This window comes from Alexandromys fortis, unplaced genomic scaffold (assembly GCF_014885135.2).
Source record: "Alexandromys fortis isolate MF-2015 unplaced genomic scaffold, M_Fortis_MF-2015_v1.1 scaffold_23, whole genome shotgun sequence".
NCBI lineage: Eukaryota > Metazoa > Chordata > Mammalia > Rodentia > Cricetidae > Alexandromys > Alexandromys fortis.
The window spans coordinates 1886566-1903544 of NW_026067907.1; the positions used below are offsets into that span (position 1 = coordinate 1886566).

A 16979-nucleotide genomic window follows, 5' to 3' on the forward strand; every position below is an offset into this window, starting at 1 on the left:
TTTTATTGAATGACTTCAACAGGGTTTATTATGTTCAGTTGAGGACAGAGTATGACCATGGTATGACAATGACATACGCTGTAGTGACCAGGTCGACTTAAGATATTTGCCTGACTAGTTGGCAAATTAACCACAACTGAATAAAAATGACCTATTTCTATGTTGGTTTTTGGCCTAAAAATAGAAGCAGAGGTAAGAATACAATCAAATGATTCCTTATCTTTTAGCTCTCCTTTTAGAATAGTTACACAACTAATTTTTAAAGTAAATCCCATTTGTTATTTCAGATTTTTATTGGCCCTTGTAATTTGCCCCCCCCCTTTTTGTTTTGTAACTATGGACATGCCATTGAGCAATGACGTTGGTCTGGGAAAGCCATTTTCAGAGAAGGCCCTACTGGGGCTCCCTTTCACTGTGCTAGACTACCTCTCAGGAAAACACACATCTTAAGTAAAAATGACAAGGTTAATATACTTTAGTAAAAATCTTGTGAAAACTGGGTTTCTGAATCAAACGCACTATTAGCATGAATGATAAGACAAGAAAAGTTGAAGTAACACTTATGGCTTTGAAACCACACATTGGGAGTAAGAACATTTCTGCCTTCAAAATATAAACATACTAAATTAAAAACTCATTAATTTCCCTGAGAGAGAGCTAGACAAGATAATTATAAATCCTATAAAATTTAATCAAGGTTGTTTATTTACATTAAAAATTGTTGTCAATTGTAAGATAAAAATAGTCATATTATTTATGTTGATTTTTGCAATTTCCACAATCTTTTTTCATATGAAGAATAAAAATGGTATATTATTACATTTACATAGCAAAAATGGACATTACATGTTAATTAGCAAGATCACTGTAAACACTTCTGAAATCAATGTATCTGTAATCCCTGATCAATAGCAAATGTTCTAACTTTTAAATATTAAATGTTTTAATTTAAAATTTTAAATATTAAAAAAACTATTATTAGATATATTTATTTTTCTGTGTGTTCTGTCTGTCATCACATGTGTGCCATGGTGTACTTGCGAAAGCCAGGTGACAATTTGAGGGAGTTGCTTCTTTTCCCTTTCCCCCGCAACCATGTGGATCCCTGACTTAGAAGGCTCTGTGGCAAGAGTTTATCTGCTGAACTACCTCAATGACCCACATAATCTAATTTTTTCACAATTAGCATGAGTGTATTTTTCAAGGATTTAAAGTTCTCATTGGCTTATACCCCAGCTAGGAAGCATAGTCCATAATTCTCCAACCCTAAAACATGTGTTTCCTTTTTCTTTTGCATGTGATTCATGTCTCCCTGGGAACTGACACCAAGAACAGTGACTCTTCATAGCTTCAGTATCATTTTGCTTATTAGAAAACACAATAACACACCACGTTTATTTTTTAAGTAAGGAAAGAATTAGATGCCAACAATTTTCCCTACAGTTCAATTGAAAATCTTCATACTTTTTGAAATGAGCTGTTCTGAAATGAATGATTTTCCTTAAAGCTCTAAAAGGATGAGGGGCACAGAAGGAAGAAGTGTAGGAAGTCCACCCTGTCGAAGAATTGCTTTATTGTGGGTGGTGAGCCTCGCCTTTTATGGATGCAGCCATCTCTCCAGTCCAGAACCTCTGATTTTACCACCACCACTACCATCGTGATAAAACGTGAAACACTCGGGAAAGACAACATCATTGAAACGTCAGTCATTCCAGAGTCCTGGGGGTCAGCATTTCAGTCCCCCTCAGTTTTCTACCATGTTGCCATGCCCACAAACAAGCGAGAGGGGCAGTCAAACTGCCATAGTGTGCAAGAGCAAAACATCGCCCAATTTGAAACATATGACAAGGAACTAATGTTTAAGAAGCAAAATTCTTTAACTCACTACAATTCAATAAGCATCAATAACTTTGGCCTTGAAGTTGTTTTTTTTTTTCCCACAGGTTATGTATTTAGAGAGTATTATTGGTACCTGCCTGCCAAGAAAGGTTTCTGATTTGGAAATATTTAGACTCAAATTTGGACTCCAGTTTCTTCCCATGTGTGTTACCGTGAGCACAGGATTGGGACACGGAAACTCCCGGGCCAGCCGCACACTGCTGCATCAATGTTTTACTGTATGAGAAAACACTTAGCTGGCAGGGGCTTCCTCGAGGGAGAAAGGGAAACGCTAAAATACACATGGTTATTGAAATTATTCAACCAAAAGGACCCGAAAACCACTTATGGATGCTTTAACTAGGGCCTCTCCACTAGGATACAGTACACCCACAGTGGAAGCTGCTGGGAGGCAGGGTGACTGTCCACCTCACAAAGAAGGGAAATTTGCAGAGCAGTTTGAAATTAGCCTGTCAGTGAACTCTACGGAGTGGGCAGGAAGTACTGACTTTTTGTCGTGAACATCAACTCTCTATTTATATATCTCTCGAGAAGCTTGAAGAGAATTATTAATATCATTGTTTTGGAACATCGACCTGGTAAGGCAGCCCTATTAGGTACCCAAACCTGATTGGTTGTTCGTAAATAGCTGGAACAAAGGATGGAGCCCGTGTAATTAACTCCTGGGCGCAGAGTGCATTGTTTGCCATGACTAAAACTGAAGATACGAATTTATTCCTCCATTTAATATTTATGAGACTGAAGCATTTACTAGAATTTTAAAAATGGATTTCCTTTCCCTACCAAAATAGCTACAAATGAATAAAGGAAAACATCCTAACAGAATTCAGTTTTGGAAACAAATGTTTCTTAGATTATTTTAGTGAATCTAGAGAGAAGGACTAACCACCTGGTTAAAAAAATTCTTTTTGGTTTGTTTCAAATTCACATGTAGCTCACATATCAATTAAAGGACAAAATGAAAATATAACAAAGCTGATGATGTTTCTAAGAGTCTGGCAAAGGGGACGACTTTAGTATGAGTTAAAGCATATTCTCTGCAGCTCACTGTGGCTGATCAGGTTGCAGCAAGCCCGTATGCAAGGAGTTTAGTGATTCGTAATCTGGAATCTGTGCGTGAACAAACGTCAGAGGACAGGACAGAGATGCAGTGCAAACATGAATACTTTCCATCAAAGGTTGCAAAGAATTTGCGTAGGGGCATGACTAGCAGACTAAGGGAAAATAAATGGACTTTATTAAACATAGTTTATTAACTGTATGTAAAAGGGACAGCCACATTCTTCCAATAAATTTGGGCTGCTCTTCTAGACAGAGTTGGGATTATCTAGACCAGAACATGAGTACTCTTTAAAAGTTCAATTTGTACAGAGATTTGTAGACAAAAATTCCCCTATTGCCTGGGTACACACAGGCATGAGTCCTGGGAAGAGACTCACGCAGCACATCTAACATGTGGACAAACCCCATGCAGACATTTTCTCGCCTTGGGAGCACAGACGGCTGGAGGATAATATAGTAATGCACTCTTAAAGAACTAATGGGGTTTTAAGTAAAGGCATGTGAGTACACACACACACACACACACACACACACACAACCCTTTGCGTCAGTAATAAAGCTCCATCCCTAGGTTTGGGGGACGGTTAATATTTGGGAACCCTCCCTAAGTCAGAATTTGCAACAACAAATTCCAAAGCATCTTTCCGGGTGTTTGTGAAAAGCTCCACACCTCCACTCCCACCCGCTGGACAAAGCGGTGTTTCACACTTTAAATTCAAGGTGGGACTCTGTCAGGGTGCAAGAGACTCACGATATAGCTTTGCAGCAGCAGCTCCACGGACTCTCGCCTTCCGTACTTGATGATCCAAGACTTCAGTTTCGACTCGGCGAGGACCAGCAGGGACAGCAGACGGTACTTCAGTTCCAGAAACTCCATTTTCATTAAGTGCAGCTCGGATGTGGAGGACACAAAATGAAACCTAGGAAGAGACAGGGAGAATTCACAGGATGTAACTAATAGTAACTGGGGGAGGCTAGCCGAACCTGTTACACCGCCGCCTCCTAAACTCTCCCTGCTCACGGTCAGGGCATTGGATTCCTTTCTTAGCTCGGGCTTCAAGGGAAAACAGGATTGATTGAAGTCCTTGGTTTAGCTCTCTCCCCTGCTAACACGTCTCTCATCTGTTTCTTTTATAAGCTGTTTTTGCAATGTTACATAATGTTCCTTACAGTATTGAATAAAAACACAGCCTAGGATGAAGACAGCGTTTCTCTGATCTGCAAGCTGTGGGAACGTTCCAACTCACTCTGCAGTTAATTATATTAGCATGTTGGCACTCGTAGGGTCTGTGTGGGAACCCACTTTGCATTTACCAAATGTAAGCATCCCTGTTAAAATTATAACAATTCATTTTGGAAGAGAAAAATGTGAGAAAAAGAATACGAAAGCATCCATCTAGCGGTTTGTTTTTTAAAGAGCCCTCAGATAAAACCGGACGCCCTCTTACCTCTCGGCCATGTCCTCTAGCTGATCGGGAGGCATCGGGATCCCATTGACAGATCTGGTCTGGTAGATTTCATGGAACGCTCTTTTGTGGGCATCTGTGTTTTGAAGCAGATCCTAATATACAATTTAAAAAAAAATTTTAAATGAGGAAACATGTTCCCAAGAGACTGAGAAGCATAATTTTCTGGCTCTGCTGATGAGCCAATGTATTCAACAATTTGTCCCTGCCACCACGTTCTCAAGCAGCCGGCGCCTGTCACAGGCTTTTACCTGGAACGGCAGTCCGTGACTGTGGAGAAGCCACTCTGCTGGAGCTGTGTCTAACCATCTCCGTATCTTTTAAACACACATGACACTTGCCCAGCAATGCATTCAGACCTCTTAAAGGTGTAAGACCCAAGGCTGTGTGATCGCCACTAGAAACAAACATCTCAGTGTTTTGCCTGGGGTTTGGAGATGCGGGGGTGGGGGAATGATTCTTTGATTGTTTGATTTTTTTCCCCCTAAAAACTAAACACAGCAAACTTAACTCCTTCATGCTAACAGGGCTTAGCTTCCCTACTGTTATTTTCAGCTGGAATTTGTGAAGTCTGCCTTAAACACCATTTGCCAACTACAATAGACTTTGAAAATATGGTTTGGTAAGAAAAATTTTCAAAAGTACGGAAAACAGCCTTCAGGTGGCCTCCAGGTGACCACCGGAGAAGAGATCAAATGCAATGCTTATCAACGTTGTTCCTCAACTTTATACAGCGGCTTTCCCGTTCTTTAGGTTAATATGAATCTTGATTTCTTTATTGTGTTTTTTACCAGCCACACACTTATGTATAAAAAGAGCGCATCTTTGCTGCCAGTCCAAGATCTCTCTCTCTCTCTCTCTCTCTCTCTCTCTCTCTCTCTCTCTCTCTCTCTCACACACACACACACACACACACACACACACACACACATTCACAAGTCATTCACACCAGATGGTGGGATTTTTGACCCCCAGAGGAAAGAGGAGACAGGGCTGTTTTCAGAACAGCTGTTGTTGGTGAACCCTGTGGCACTCTCCCAGCTTTCCAGTGTGCCGACACACCTCCAAGAGCATATGGTCTTGGCTGAAACTGCCCTCGAGTGACTTCAGAGGAATTCTTACCTTCACAGCTACCTCTCATTTAGTAGACCTGACAGTTTTAATACCCAGCGCAGTAAGAATATTCTTGACAAAATAAAGCAAATACAAACATGTCACAGACTTGCAAAGGAATTTCTACAGCTACCATATACAACTTGTTCCTAAGAAGTGTCCTATCACTGCAAAATATCTGGATAGTAGGAACAACATACTATGTTAATTTCACTGGGTTTACAAGCAATGCAACTGTTTAGGTCTCTCATTCTTAGCGAAATATGTCCCACAATGGGATCACAACTATAAGTAAAAACAAAATAAAAATTCAGACGGTCCAGAGCAGGCATCAGCACAGCATGTAGGATGCTAGGCTTTGAGACATGAACAAAATGAGACACTAGAAATGGATTTCCTTGATGGGGTCGGGATCTCTTACAGAAAGGCTAAGGCCAGATTCAGCAAGCATGCAGGAGCGAGGGGTGGGTAATAGTCACCAAGGTAAGGGACTAGCTACCAAGAGTGACAGCCAGGGAAACACAGAGCCAGAAAAATGTCAGCCATTCTGTAATGAACAGCAGTGTGTAAGCTGGAAGGAATCCTAGTTCTCCAGTGATTAGAGATGGTTCAAACGTGGGTTTTCTATATTGTCAAATACCTATGGTTGAACTTCTAGGAAGACCACAGCATCCCTGTGACTTACAGCTTCAGCTCAGTAGAGGGAAAGCTGTAGAGGAGGGGAACAAGCTGTGTTGGGTGCAGTGGCGGCTGCCTGCTATGCCAGGACCTGGGAGTCCTGTGAGTTTGAGCCTGAGCTGCAGAATGGGACTTTGTCTCAAGAAACCTCAACGAACCGAAGGAAGAAAGAGAGAGAGAGAGATAGGGAGAAATCCTGGGAGAACAGAAAAACCAGACAAAAACTTCTCTTTACAAATAGAAAAAAAAAAGGGAAAGGACAAAAAGAAAATAGTCAAATGGTTAATATTCAGGTATAGAATATGCTATGAATAAATACAAAGTACATAACTTTATATGATAAAGGCCTGAGATTGTCAGGTTAGAGGAACAAGCAAAAGCAGTTACATGAGAGATAAAAGAGCATATTTGTATGTAGATGAAGAAAAGAATGAAAGGGAAAGTTGTTTTTTTTTTCTTTTTTAAGAATAAGAGAATAACATCTACCCATTAGGACAATAGGAAGGCTGGGATTTTTAGATTATAAAATACATTAGGAAGATTTCATATGTACCATAAGTAATTACAATAAGTAATGAATGTATTGATAATCAGAGTCCCACATTAATAGACGATGTATTAATTCAGAGACTGAATGTACATAGTAAATGTCAAAATACATATAAACTGATAAAGCAGTATAAGACTAGTTGGTCCTGGGCTGGGAGAGCTGGCCAAACCCCTCATCAGTTGCTGCTATTTGAAGAGCTAGCCCCACCACTCGCCTGGGCAGTGTGCAAGAGCTGGCCCTGGTGGCATGGGCGCAGAAGAGCTGGCCCTGATGGTTTGATGGTGTGGGTGCAGGAGAGTTAGCCCTACCACTCGCCTGGGTAGAGTGGGAGAACTGGCCCTGATGGTATGCGTGTGGGAGAACTGGAAAGCTGCCAACTAAGCTACCACCCATGCCCAGATCCTGGGCTTTGAGTTGGCCTGTGCCAACATCTATACCATCTATGAGATGTTGGAGCAGGTGAAAGGGTCCTGCAGAACCCAGGTTACAGAATCTACTTGATGCAGGGCAACAGCAGGATATCTGAGGGGTGTCTCAGTCGACTGTTGATAGTGTGGTAGAAGCCAGGGGCCTCAAACCAGACTAAAGGCTCATCACAGTGAACATTTGCAAGTAAAATTTGTTAGACAGAGGGGCAAACTGTGGGATGCACTGCGGCACGTTGTAGCTTCATGACAAGACTTTTTTTTAATTTTAGTTTTCTATTTTATTTCGGGGAGGTTACAGGGTAGAGGTCAGATACAGAAGGATTAGGAAATGAGTGGAACTGGGGTACATGATGTGAAATTCACAAAGAATCATACAAAATTACGGGGGAAACCTATAATAAACAAACAGCATAGGAACTGGCAAACCTATATTGCTGTGGGAATTATCAACACACCTCCTTCAGTTACCAGGAGGGAGCAAAAGAAACAAGTAGATCCCACATTGTGGAGGAAGGGAAGTTAATGAGGGCCCAAAAAACGATGAAGAAGATGGGAAAAAAGAATATCAGTGGAGAGAGAAAACTCCTTAGGGATGCCCAGGGCAAAGATATCATGGTGGAATATACTTGGCTCTGAGGCCATCATTACTGTGAATTTCCACCAGTCTCTGATTTAAATTAAAACATCAACATTCCCTCTCCTTTTTGTCCCCAAATCTTTATTTGCTTATTTACTACATTTATTACCTTTATCTGCATCCTTTAGAGATGAGTCATATACTGAAAGTCAGGGACCTGATGGAGGTGGGTCTTGTATCTTATCTGTTGCTAACTAATGAAGAAAACTGCTTGGCCCTTTGATAGGACAGAAAATTAGGTAGGCGGAGTAAACAGAACAGAATGCTGGGAGGAAGAAGCCCAGTCAGGCAGTAGCCATGATTCTCCCACTCCAGACAGACGCAGGTTAAGATCTTTCTTGGTAAGCCACCTTGTGGTATTATACAGGTTATTAGAAATGGGTTAGATCAATATGTAAGAGCTAGCCAATAAGAGGCTGGAACTAATGGGCCAGGCAGTGTTTAAAAGAATACAGATTCCGTGTAATTATTTCAGGGCATAAGCTAGCAGTGCAGGAGGCCGGGTGCCGGGGACGCAGCCCCACCACTGATAATCACAACAGATCAGTGTCTCCCTTCATGAATAAAAATAGATCATGAATACTCTGAACACTACTTAATGCTGTTCAGGTGCTCACTAAAAGTCTATTGAAAACTAGGAAAGACTAGAGACAGAGAAAGCTAGGTAAGTAGGGAGAAAAGTGGGAAGCCAAATGAAAGAAGAGTTTCATGGACACAGAAGTGCTTTATAAAAAGTCTCTGATGGATGAAGAATGAGGGTGGCTAATAGCTGGCCAGTGGATGAGAAGGCCGATCTTGTTCAACTTGACGTGGGTCACGTAGTAGTGATGGTTTATTACAGTGGCTTTCAGAGAAAACATGGGACTCAAAAAGGAGACACAGAAAAGTCTTAAGAGTGTATTTGTGTAAACAGAATTAGGGCATTTGGACAATAGCTGATAAGGCAGGTAGGGTGAAGAAAAAGACTTAAAGTGAGAGGGAAAAAACTCTGTCTATGCACACATGTGTGTGTGTGTGTGTGTGTGTTGTTAGGGGGAACCCGATGGAGAGGGATGTATAAAACAATGGAACAGGGAAATGTAACTGTGTATCCTTCAAAGGAAGGGAGGATAGTATCTAAGGCTCATGGAGTGACTGGCCCTGGTTGGGAGCACAGATGGTTCATCCACAGCAGCAGAAGTAAGGATGGAGTATTTGGGCACAGATGCAAGTAGGTGGGTTGATGTATTTGTGGGAGCTTGCGGAAATTCTTTTCTGATTGCTTCTATTTTTCTTGGGGAAATAGGAAGCAGTGCCATCAGCTAAGAGTGAGGACAGGGAGGAGGTGTGGAAGGCTGAGGAGACACGGTATGAAATAAATGTCCCAGAAATGGAGAGGGCTTGGAATTAGGAAAGGCCTTGTGACTGTTACACAGCCTTGGGAGCCCAGTTGGGTTAGTCACTGTGTTGGAACGTGGGGGTTCTCCAGCCTCATCAGCTGCCTGTGTGGGGGCATGGTCTATGCAGAAACTGTTTTTAATCAGAGTTATATTTTTACCAGGCCAGTAAGAAAAGGTGAGACAGGAACAATGGAATGGAGGATGAACCCAGTGAGTAACTTTTATGAACAAACACAAAGGGTAAAGGATGAAATAAAATTAAAGGCAATAGAGTCAAAGAGTCATAGCGTTAAGAATTAAGGGGTCCAGATGGCTGAAAACTTTCTTGATTGGAGACTGGATTGTTTGGCAAAGCAGTTGTGGAGGGTTCCAGATACTAATGATGATGATAGGCGAGGGTGATGGAGAGCGTGGTGGGGTCAAGCATGGTGCAGGGTCATCAGAGAAGAGGTGAATATATTGAGAGGTCAAGTAGTGTGAGGATCATCTATGGGATGTTGAACATTCTAATTATCATGCCAGGAATCACCATCAAGAAATGAAACTCGCAAGAAGGAGAGAAAACGACTTGAGTGGAGTTGATAGTACAAGGAGGCTCAGGAGATGGTGGAGACAGAACACCATTCTCATGGTGTGGGAGGTCCTTCTGTCTATGTGTTGCTTTTACTGGTTAATGAATAAAGAAACTGCTTTGGACCTATAGCAAGGCAGAACTTAGGTAGGCAAAGAAAACTGAACTGAATGCTGGGAGAAGGAAGGCAGAGAGAGAGAGAGAGAGAGAGAGAGAGAGAGAGAGAGAGAGAGATATGCCATGGAGCTGCCACCCGAGTCAGACATGCTGAAATTTTGCTGGTTAACAACTGCCACATGGCAATACACAGATTAATGGAGATGGGTTAAATTAATATGTAAGAGCTAGTCAATAAGAAGCTAGAGATAATGGGCCAGCAGTGATTTAAATAATACAGTTTCTGTGTGATTATTTTGGTTCTGGGCACCAGGGCAAACAAGCAGCTCTCTCCTGCAACATTCTCATGGTTCCTTAGTACTTGAAATTCTTGCCTTGCCAACAAAGTATGACTCCTGTTATACTCAACATATCAACAACTTTGTGGGCACATTTAAAGCTTGGAATTTCAGACAGTGGCTTTGAGTAATGCATTTATTTTTCTCCCTGCCCATAGTAAATCTACAGAAGAGGGTGGCAATGTTATGTCATATCATTTTGTTAAATATTCAGTAAAATTAGTTACTTAGATTAAAACATGATGTGGGATGTCCTTCTGTATATGTGCTGCTTTTATTGGTCAAAGAATAAAGCTGCTTTGGTCTATGGCAGGGCATAATATAGCGAGGCTGGAAGATAAATATATATAGAGGAGGCAGAGTCAAGAAAACGCCATGTAGCTGCTAAAGGAGAAAGATGCCGCTGGAACCTTACCAGTAGGCCACAGCCTCGTGATGATATACAGATTAATAGAAATGGGTTAATTTAAGATGTAAGTGTTAGTTAATAAGAAGCCAGAGCTAATAATACATATTAGTTAAGTTAGAAATATGATAAAAACAACAGGGTTGCTCATGGGATTTGCCGCCCTCTTCTGGCCTCCACAGGTACATACCCATACATACTCACACAGACACATGCACAGAAGCACAAAAATAAAATAGATAGTAAAAAGAAATCACCATAGAACTGTTTATAAGGAGAATTATCTGCAGTATATATTTTTAAACACTTAACTTGTATACTGGCAACATAGTAATTGAAGAAAACGTGTTATATAAATATACTTTTTCTTGTGTGGTGAGTTCAGAAAAAAAAAAAAGCATCCTAGGTTTCCATAGCATGTTTAAGTATTTTGAAATAAGAATTCTTTTTTTATACTGGAAAGGCGAGCTAATGCTTTCAAACATCCTGCACACATTTATGCACACAGACTTCCCTGGCGTGTTTTTCTCAGGTTGCTGATCTCTTACTGAGTCTGATATGCCTGCCCAGCTGGGTTATATCACACACGGACTGTGTGCTACTGAGAAAAGTTAGGATTTTAATGAAAAATGATCCAAACTTCCTGTCTTCGCAGTTCACTTTACTGTTAAGTACCTAATAAGTATACTCTGAACAAATTAGAATTGATCGCATAATTGCAATGAAGCTCTATGACCATGCTGCTCTAACTGCCTGTGACCAGGTCTATGGAGAGGTCGGCCTCAATAAAAACCATCATTCTGTACACCTGGACTTTTCCTCTGCTCACCTCTGTTTGTTTCTTGTTGTCCCACTATTGCATGCTTCAATTTTCTCATTGTCTGTTTCCCCCTTCACTCTATATTCACATCTTCATGATCACCCTACTTTCCATCTTATCTGGTCATTATATCTTGTTTATCATATTTGGGTAGGTGGTTGGATGGCCAGAATAGGCACATGCATGCTCTTTCTGATTCTCTCATCTCTCTGTCGCCTTCTCTTTTGTGAACTATATATCTACTATATCTATCACCATAATAATCTATCATAATAATAATATGTCTATCATAATAGTCTACCTTCTATTTATCTATCTACTATCTATCTATTATCATAATAATCTATCATATATCTAGCATAATAATAATCTATCTTTCATCTATCTCCCATCTATCTATCTATCTATCTATCTATCTATCTATCTATCTATCTATCATCCATCTTCCTCTCATCAGAATGGCTCATATAGTCAGTGACACGCACAGAGGACCATGTGAATCATCCAACTGAAAAAGTCATTCTGTGGGAAAATTACCACCATCTGTGGAACCTTCTATAACATTCTAGCAAATGGCACACACTTGCATTTGTTCTGTGCTCAAGGTTTCAGTGCACAAACAACAGTCACGTGGTGTTTGTCATACCTACAGTTTGGAGGCCCCACCTCCTACCATATGCTTCTCCCTCCCCAGTGCTGGAAAGCTACCATGGAAGAAACCTTTGATGAAAACTTCTTTACTCAAACACAGACCCACAACTCATGCACATTCTACATCACATTTAAAATTCTAAGGTAACTTCTTTTGTGTTAGACACATTAAGTTAAAATACTTTCAGTTGTTACTTATTTTATAGGAAATTATTACATAGGACACACACTTACTAATCTGTGAGAACGGTAGTTTCTGTGTACTCCTGTTTAGAACTTTTCTTCCATTTGTTTGTACTTTGTATCCCATGAGGCAATGGGCCCAGTGCTTCTGATTCTGAATGTGTGATGTGTCTTGAACTTAGCTGAGACTTGAACTTTGGCTCCTCTACAGCCTAACCCTACAATTACTGAGAACAGAGGCATAGACAGGAAGGTCCAGACTCGTGTGTGTGTGTGTGTACACGTGTGTGTGTGTGTGTGTGTGTGTGTGTGTATTTGCATAGATGGAACAGACCTCAGAGTTACACTGTAATTTGAAAAAGCAGATGACAGGGAATTCTGCATGTCTGTTTGTGCATATTGATAGTGTCAGGGAGAAACGTGGAGAGAGATAATAAGCAAATCAAAAGTTTTCTGAACACAGTCACTCATGAATTAGGACAGGGAGCCCAGCAACAAACCCATATATCTATGATCAATCCATTTTTGGCAAAAATACCCAAAATACACTATTGGAAGGACAATCTATCTGATTGACAATTGGAAAAGTATGATAATGGATCCTCTATTTCACTGCTTGTACAAGAATCAGCTCAAACTGGCTTAAATAAAGGAGCAAATATTATAGAAGACCAAAGCCAAATAAACAAAAATACCCCCGTGAGAAGCTTAGAGTGGCATGCATGTTTAATCCCAGACCTCAGGATGCAGAGACAGGCAGATCTCTGTCTCTGCAAGTTTGAGGTTAGCCTGGTCTATTTATCAAGTTCTAGGCTCGCCAGGGCCACATAGTGAAACACTGTCTAAAACAAGAAGAAAGAAGAAAGGATGGCAGGAATGAATGAATGAAGGAATGAAGGAACACAGGCAGGCTGGCCAGTGGCGTTAGGTGTAGTTTGCTAGAACCCCCAAAGCACAGACAACAAATGCAAAAGGAGGCAAGTGGGATTGTGTCAGGCTAAAGGGCTGCAGAACAAGGAAAATCGCCAACAGAGATGACCAGAAGCAGTATTTGCCAGTCATTCACAGAGTTAGGGGGGCTTAGACGACTCTCATCTCTATGACAAATTGCCAGATAAAATCTAGTTAAGGAGGGGAGGTTTATTTAACTTGTAGATTTAGGGACTCCTGTCTTCCATAGTGGGAAGGGTATGGAAGGCAACTCACAGCATTCCCACTAGACAGCACAGAACATACTTAGCCTTTTCTTCGACTTGGGCTACAAGCCTGCAGGAAAGAGAGCTGCCCATAATCAATGAGATGCTTCTCCCCTTAGTTAATCGTATTTGGCTTGCCCTCCCAGCCCCCACCTGGTGTACTTTACTAGCACCCTAGGTACTTCTCAAGCCAATCAGGTTGACAGTCAAGATCACCCACTACCAGGGGCTAATATAAAAAAGTATCAAGGAACTTAATCAAAAGAGAGTAAGAAACAAATACCTCTGTTAAAAATGACAAAGGACTTGGGCAAAAAAAAAAAGACAAAGAAGTAGATGGTAGATGGATGAAAAAAGTTCAACCTACTGAGTGATTATAGGAATCTAAATTCAAACCACAATGAGATATTACTGCATGCCTGCGAGTGTAGCTGTTATCATAAACATGGAGCATAACAAGAGTTGGTGGGGATATGGAAAGAAGCAAAGCCTTAGATAGTGTTGACTACAATATAAATCAGGGCAGTCACTTTGGAAAAGGGAGCTTTGCTGAAAAAAATTGAAAATAGGAATTCCAGAGTAAGGTGGAAGAATAGAAGCTTATTGTTGGAATGAGAAGAGTCAGCACAACATAATATTCCAAAGAGTAAAATGGAAAAAGAGCACTAGAAACCAAGAAAGGGATCAATGAGACATCACAAGGCAGAGAGCAATGCAAAGACGACAGAGAAAGTCCCTAGCTTTAGGCCCAGCTGTGTGGTGTGGGGCAGCAGACAAAGCCTCTACCACAGTGCAGGCCCAAAAGGGTTGCCAGTCCAAGATGCAGGAGCGGTGGACGGTCCTCTCAAGCTTTAACGTCAATGTGGGGTCTGGTGTGATAGTCAGAGCATCAGAAAGCAGAGCCATTTTGACACTACCTACACCTGGGGGCTACAGCCAGGCTCAGGAGTTATGAGAGGAGGCATATTGGAACTGAGTTACCCTCTCAGACCTGAAATCAAGGCACAGCCATGGAGGCTGGGGACATTGTGTTCCAGTGCCTGGATGGGAGATGCTACAACAGGCGTTCACAGAGCAGAATGTGCATAAGCACAGAGTGACTGAGAAGCATGGGTCTCAATGAGCTTGGGCTGGAGAGGACTCGGTGATCAGGGCTGTTACCTTCATTGTTCCTGGGTGATTGCTGTGAAGGCGGAGGGTTCCAAGCTGAGGCAGGCAGGATATGCCACTGCCTCACCAATATGTTATTTGGTGCTTAGGATGACTGAGCTCTGAACAATTGCTTGATTTTCCCAGTGGGTGATTATGGGCAGGACTCGAAAGCCCTGAAACCCAGAGACAAGATACTTTATAGCCTCCATTGGAGAGCTGTGTCCTGTTTTGTTTATTATCCTGCTCTCTAACGCGCTTGGTGATGCCCCTTTGGCTTGGATGCGTGCTCTCTGCATGTTCACAGGCTGGTGCATTCTGGAGTGAGTGGAAACCTTCCCAGGACACAGGTCATGGAGGTCATATGGGCCAGCACAGTTCCCAAGACACAAAGAAAGAAAGCTCCTAAATAAAGTCAGCCTGGAGGTGACCACTGACTCCTGACAGGATCATGCTCAAGCCATGACTCACGACTCCTCTGCCCAAACTTAGCAGGTTTCAATATTAGAGAGGATGGAAAATGGCTTTTCAAAATCCTTTGTCTTTAAAAAGACACAAAAATTAAAGCAAACAAACAAACAAACAAGCAGGCTTTCTTTCCTATTTATTTTAGTATTCTTTTTATAGCATTTTGCTTGGAAAAAACCACTCAACTTTTGTTACTCAGCATCTCATCAACTCAACTTTATTCCCGCATTGCCTTTATTTTTTGGTCATACTTTTGCAGCCAGTTCTTTTCTTTTTCCACTTATACTATTCTGTTTTTCTTAAACACTCTTCTTTCTCCCTTTCTTTGTCTCAACGATGATTATTACTTTTACTTTTACTCATATTTAACTCCATTCGTATTTTTTTATTCTCCATTATCTCTCCCATTTTCCTTTCTGTCGTTCCTGTGAACGAGAGTTCCTGGAGAGAAGATGTGAGCAAAGACTGACTGACTAATTACGGCTGCTGTGGTGTGGAGAGGTCGGGGTGCTGTAGATCCAGGATGTAATTATACCTTATCTTGGACTCGCTTTGACCCTCCCCCTTTTAACTCTGTGAACGGCCATTTCTTGACACCTCTTTACAGGATATTCTGCGGTTCACAGATTTAGAAAGAAAAACATCTTGGAATTTGTCAATTTGCAGATAAGTAGCTTCCACCAACCCCAAAACTAAAAATGTCACCTGAAAGCATCCAAGGCTGTAGGAGAGTTTCCCCATCCTGTTGGAACTTGTTACTCTGATGTTTCCATCAATGCATTTTTTAAATGTTTATAACTCTCTTTGTACTGTTGCTATAAAAAACTCTGTGAAACTGGAGCATGGAACCTGGGCCAACCTAGATCCAAGCTCTCCAAGTCACGGTCACTCAAATATGGCTCCAGAACACACTATCTGTTACCCTCTTCACAGTAAGAACTGTATATTTTGTGCTGAAAGTGGAATACTTATTTGTTTCAATATATTGTTATTGTGTTTTTTCTGTTATTTTCCTTCTCCCCCTTGGTCAATGGAAGGCCAGAGATGAAGCCCAAAACTCCATCCTTGTGGAGCCTATGACTTCAAGCCTGATTTCAATTGTCCTGCCACGTTGGAGTTTGTTTGGTGATGTTGCTGTCATGGTATTTATTTCTTTTCCCTGGGTGGTACCAGCTATTGAGTCCTCAGGAGTAACTTGTCAATGATAAGATGCCCATATGGAGTTAGAATAGATATTCCTTGCCCTACAAGCGTTGTATACAAATTGCTTACATAAGAAATACAAATATACACACACATCATTTATTTTTTAGTCAGGGTTTCTCTGTGTAGTCCTGGCTGTCCTAGAACTTGTTCTGTAGACCCTGCTGACATCAAACTTTAAGAAAATTTAAGAAAATGGAAGCGTCTGAAGGCAAAAGTGTAAATGGAGGTGAGTGACGGTGCCACACATCTGTGCCAGGCTGCTAGATGAGTCAGTTCAGGCTTTGTCTACTGAGATCAAATGGCATGGCAAGTGTCTCTGTGTCAGGAATCCCAGAGCCAGGGTCTCAGGTGCATGACACAAGGATGCCAGGAATTTGGTTTTTGATCTTTTAAATCTTTTAAATTGTATTTGATCTTTTAAATAGTATTCCCCTCAGGTAATTAAAAACACATCAAACAGTTGACAGAAAAAAATATTTTTGATAATAATAGGAGGAGAAATCTGTACATATCAGCTTGTTTTTTCATGTACATGCGAAAACAGAAACCCTTACAGAACAAAAGGGGTAAGAAAAATACATGGTTGCATTAACGTTTGGTCTATCAAAAATAGCATTCTTAGTGACTTAGGCCTGTAGTGTTATAAAATATTTGAGAACAGT

General features: G+C 41.1%; 1 protein-coding gene across 12 annotated transcripts in view; it reads right to left on the reverse strand.

The window, feature by feature from the left end:
* Positions 1-16979, reverse strand: part of Syne1 (spectrin repeat containing nuclear envelope protein 1) — a 461878-nt gene that overhangs the window by 316583 nt on the left and 128316 nt on the right. For all 12 annotated transcript variants that reach the window (XM_050135800.1, XM_050135794.1, XM_050135793.1 and 9 more), the window contains 2 exons: positions 4410-4522; positions 3713-3881 (listed from right to left, as the gene is read on the reverse strand). In XM_050135800.1, coding sequence (XP_049991757.1) covers positions 3713-3881; positions 4410-4522 — 282 coding nt within the window. The remainder of the gene's footprint in view (positions 1-3712; positions 3882-4409; positions 4523-16979) is intronic.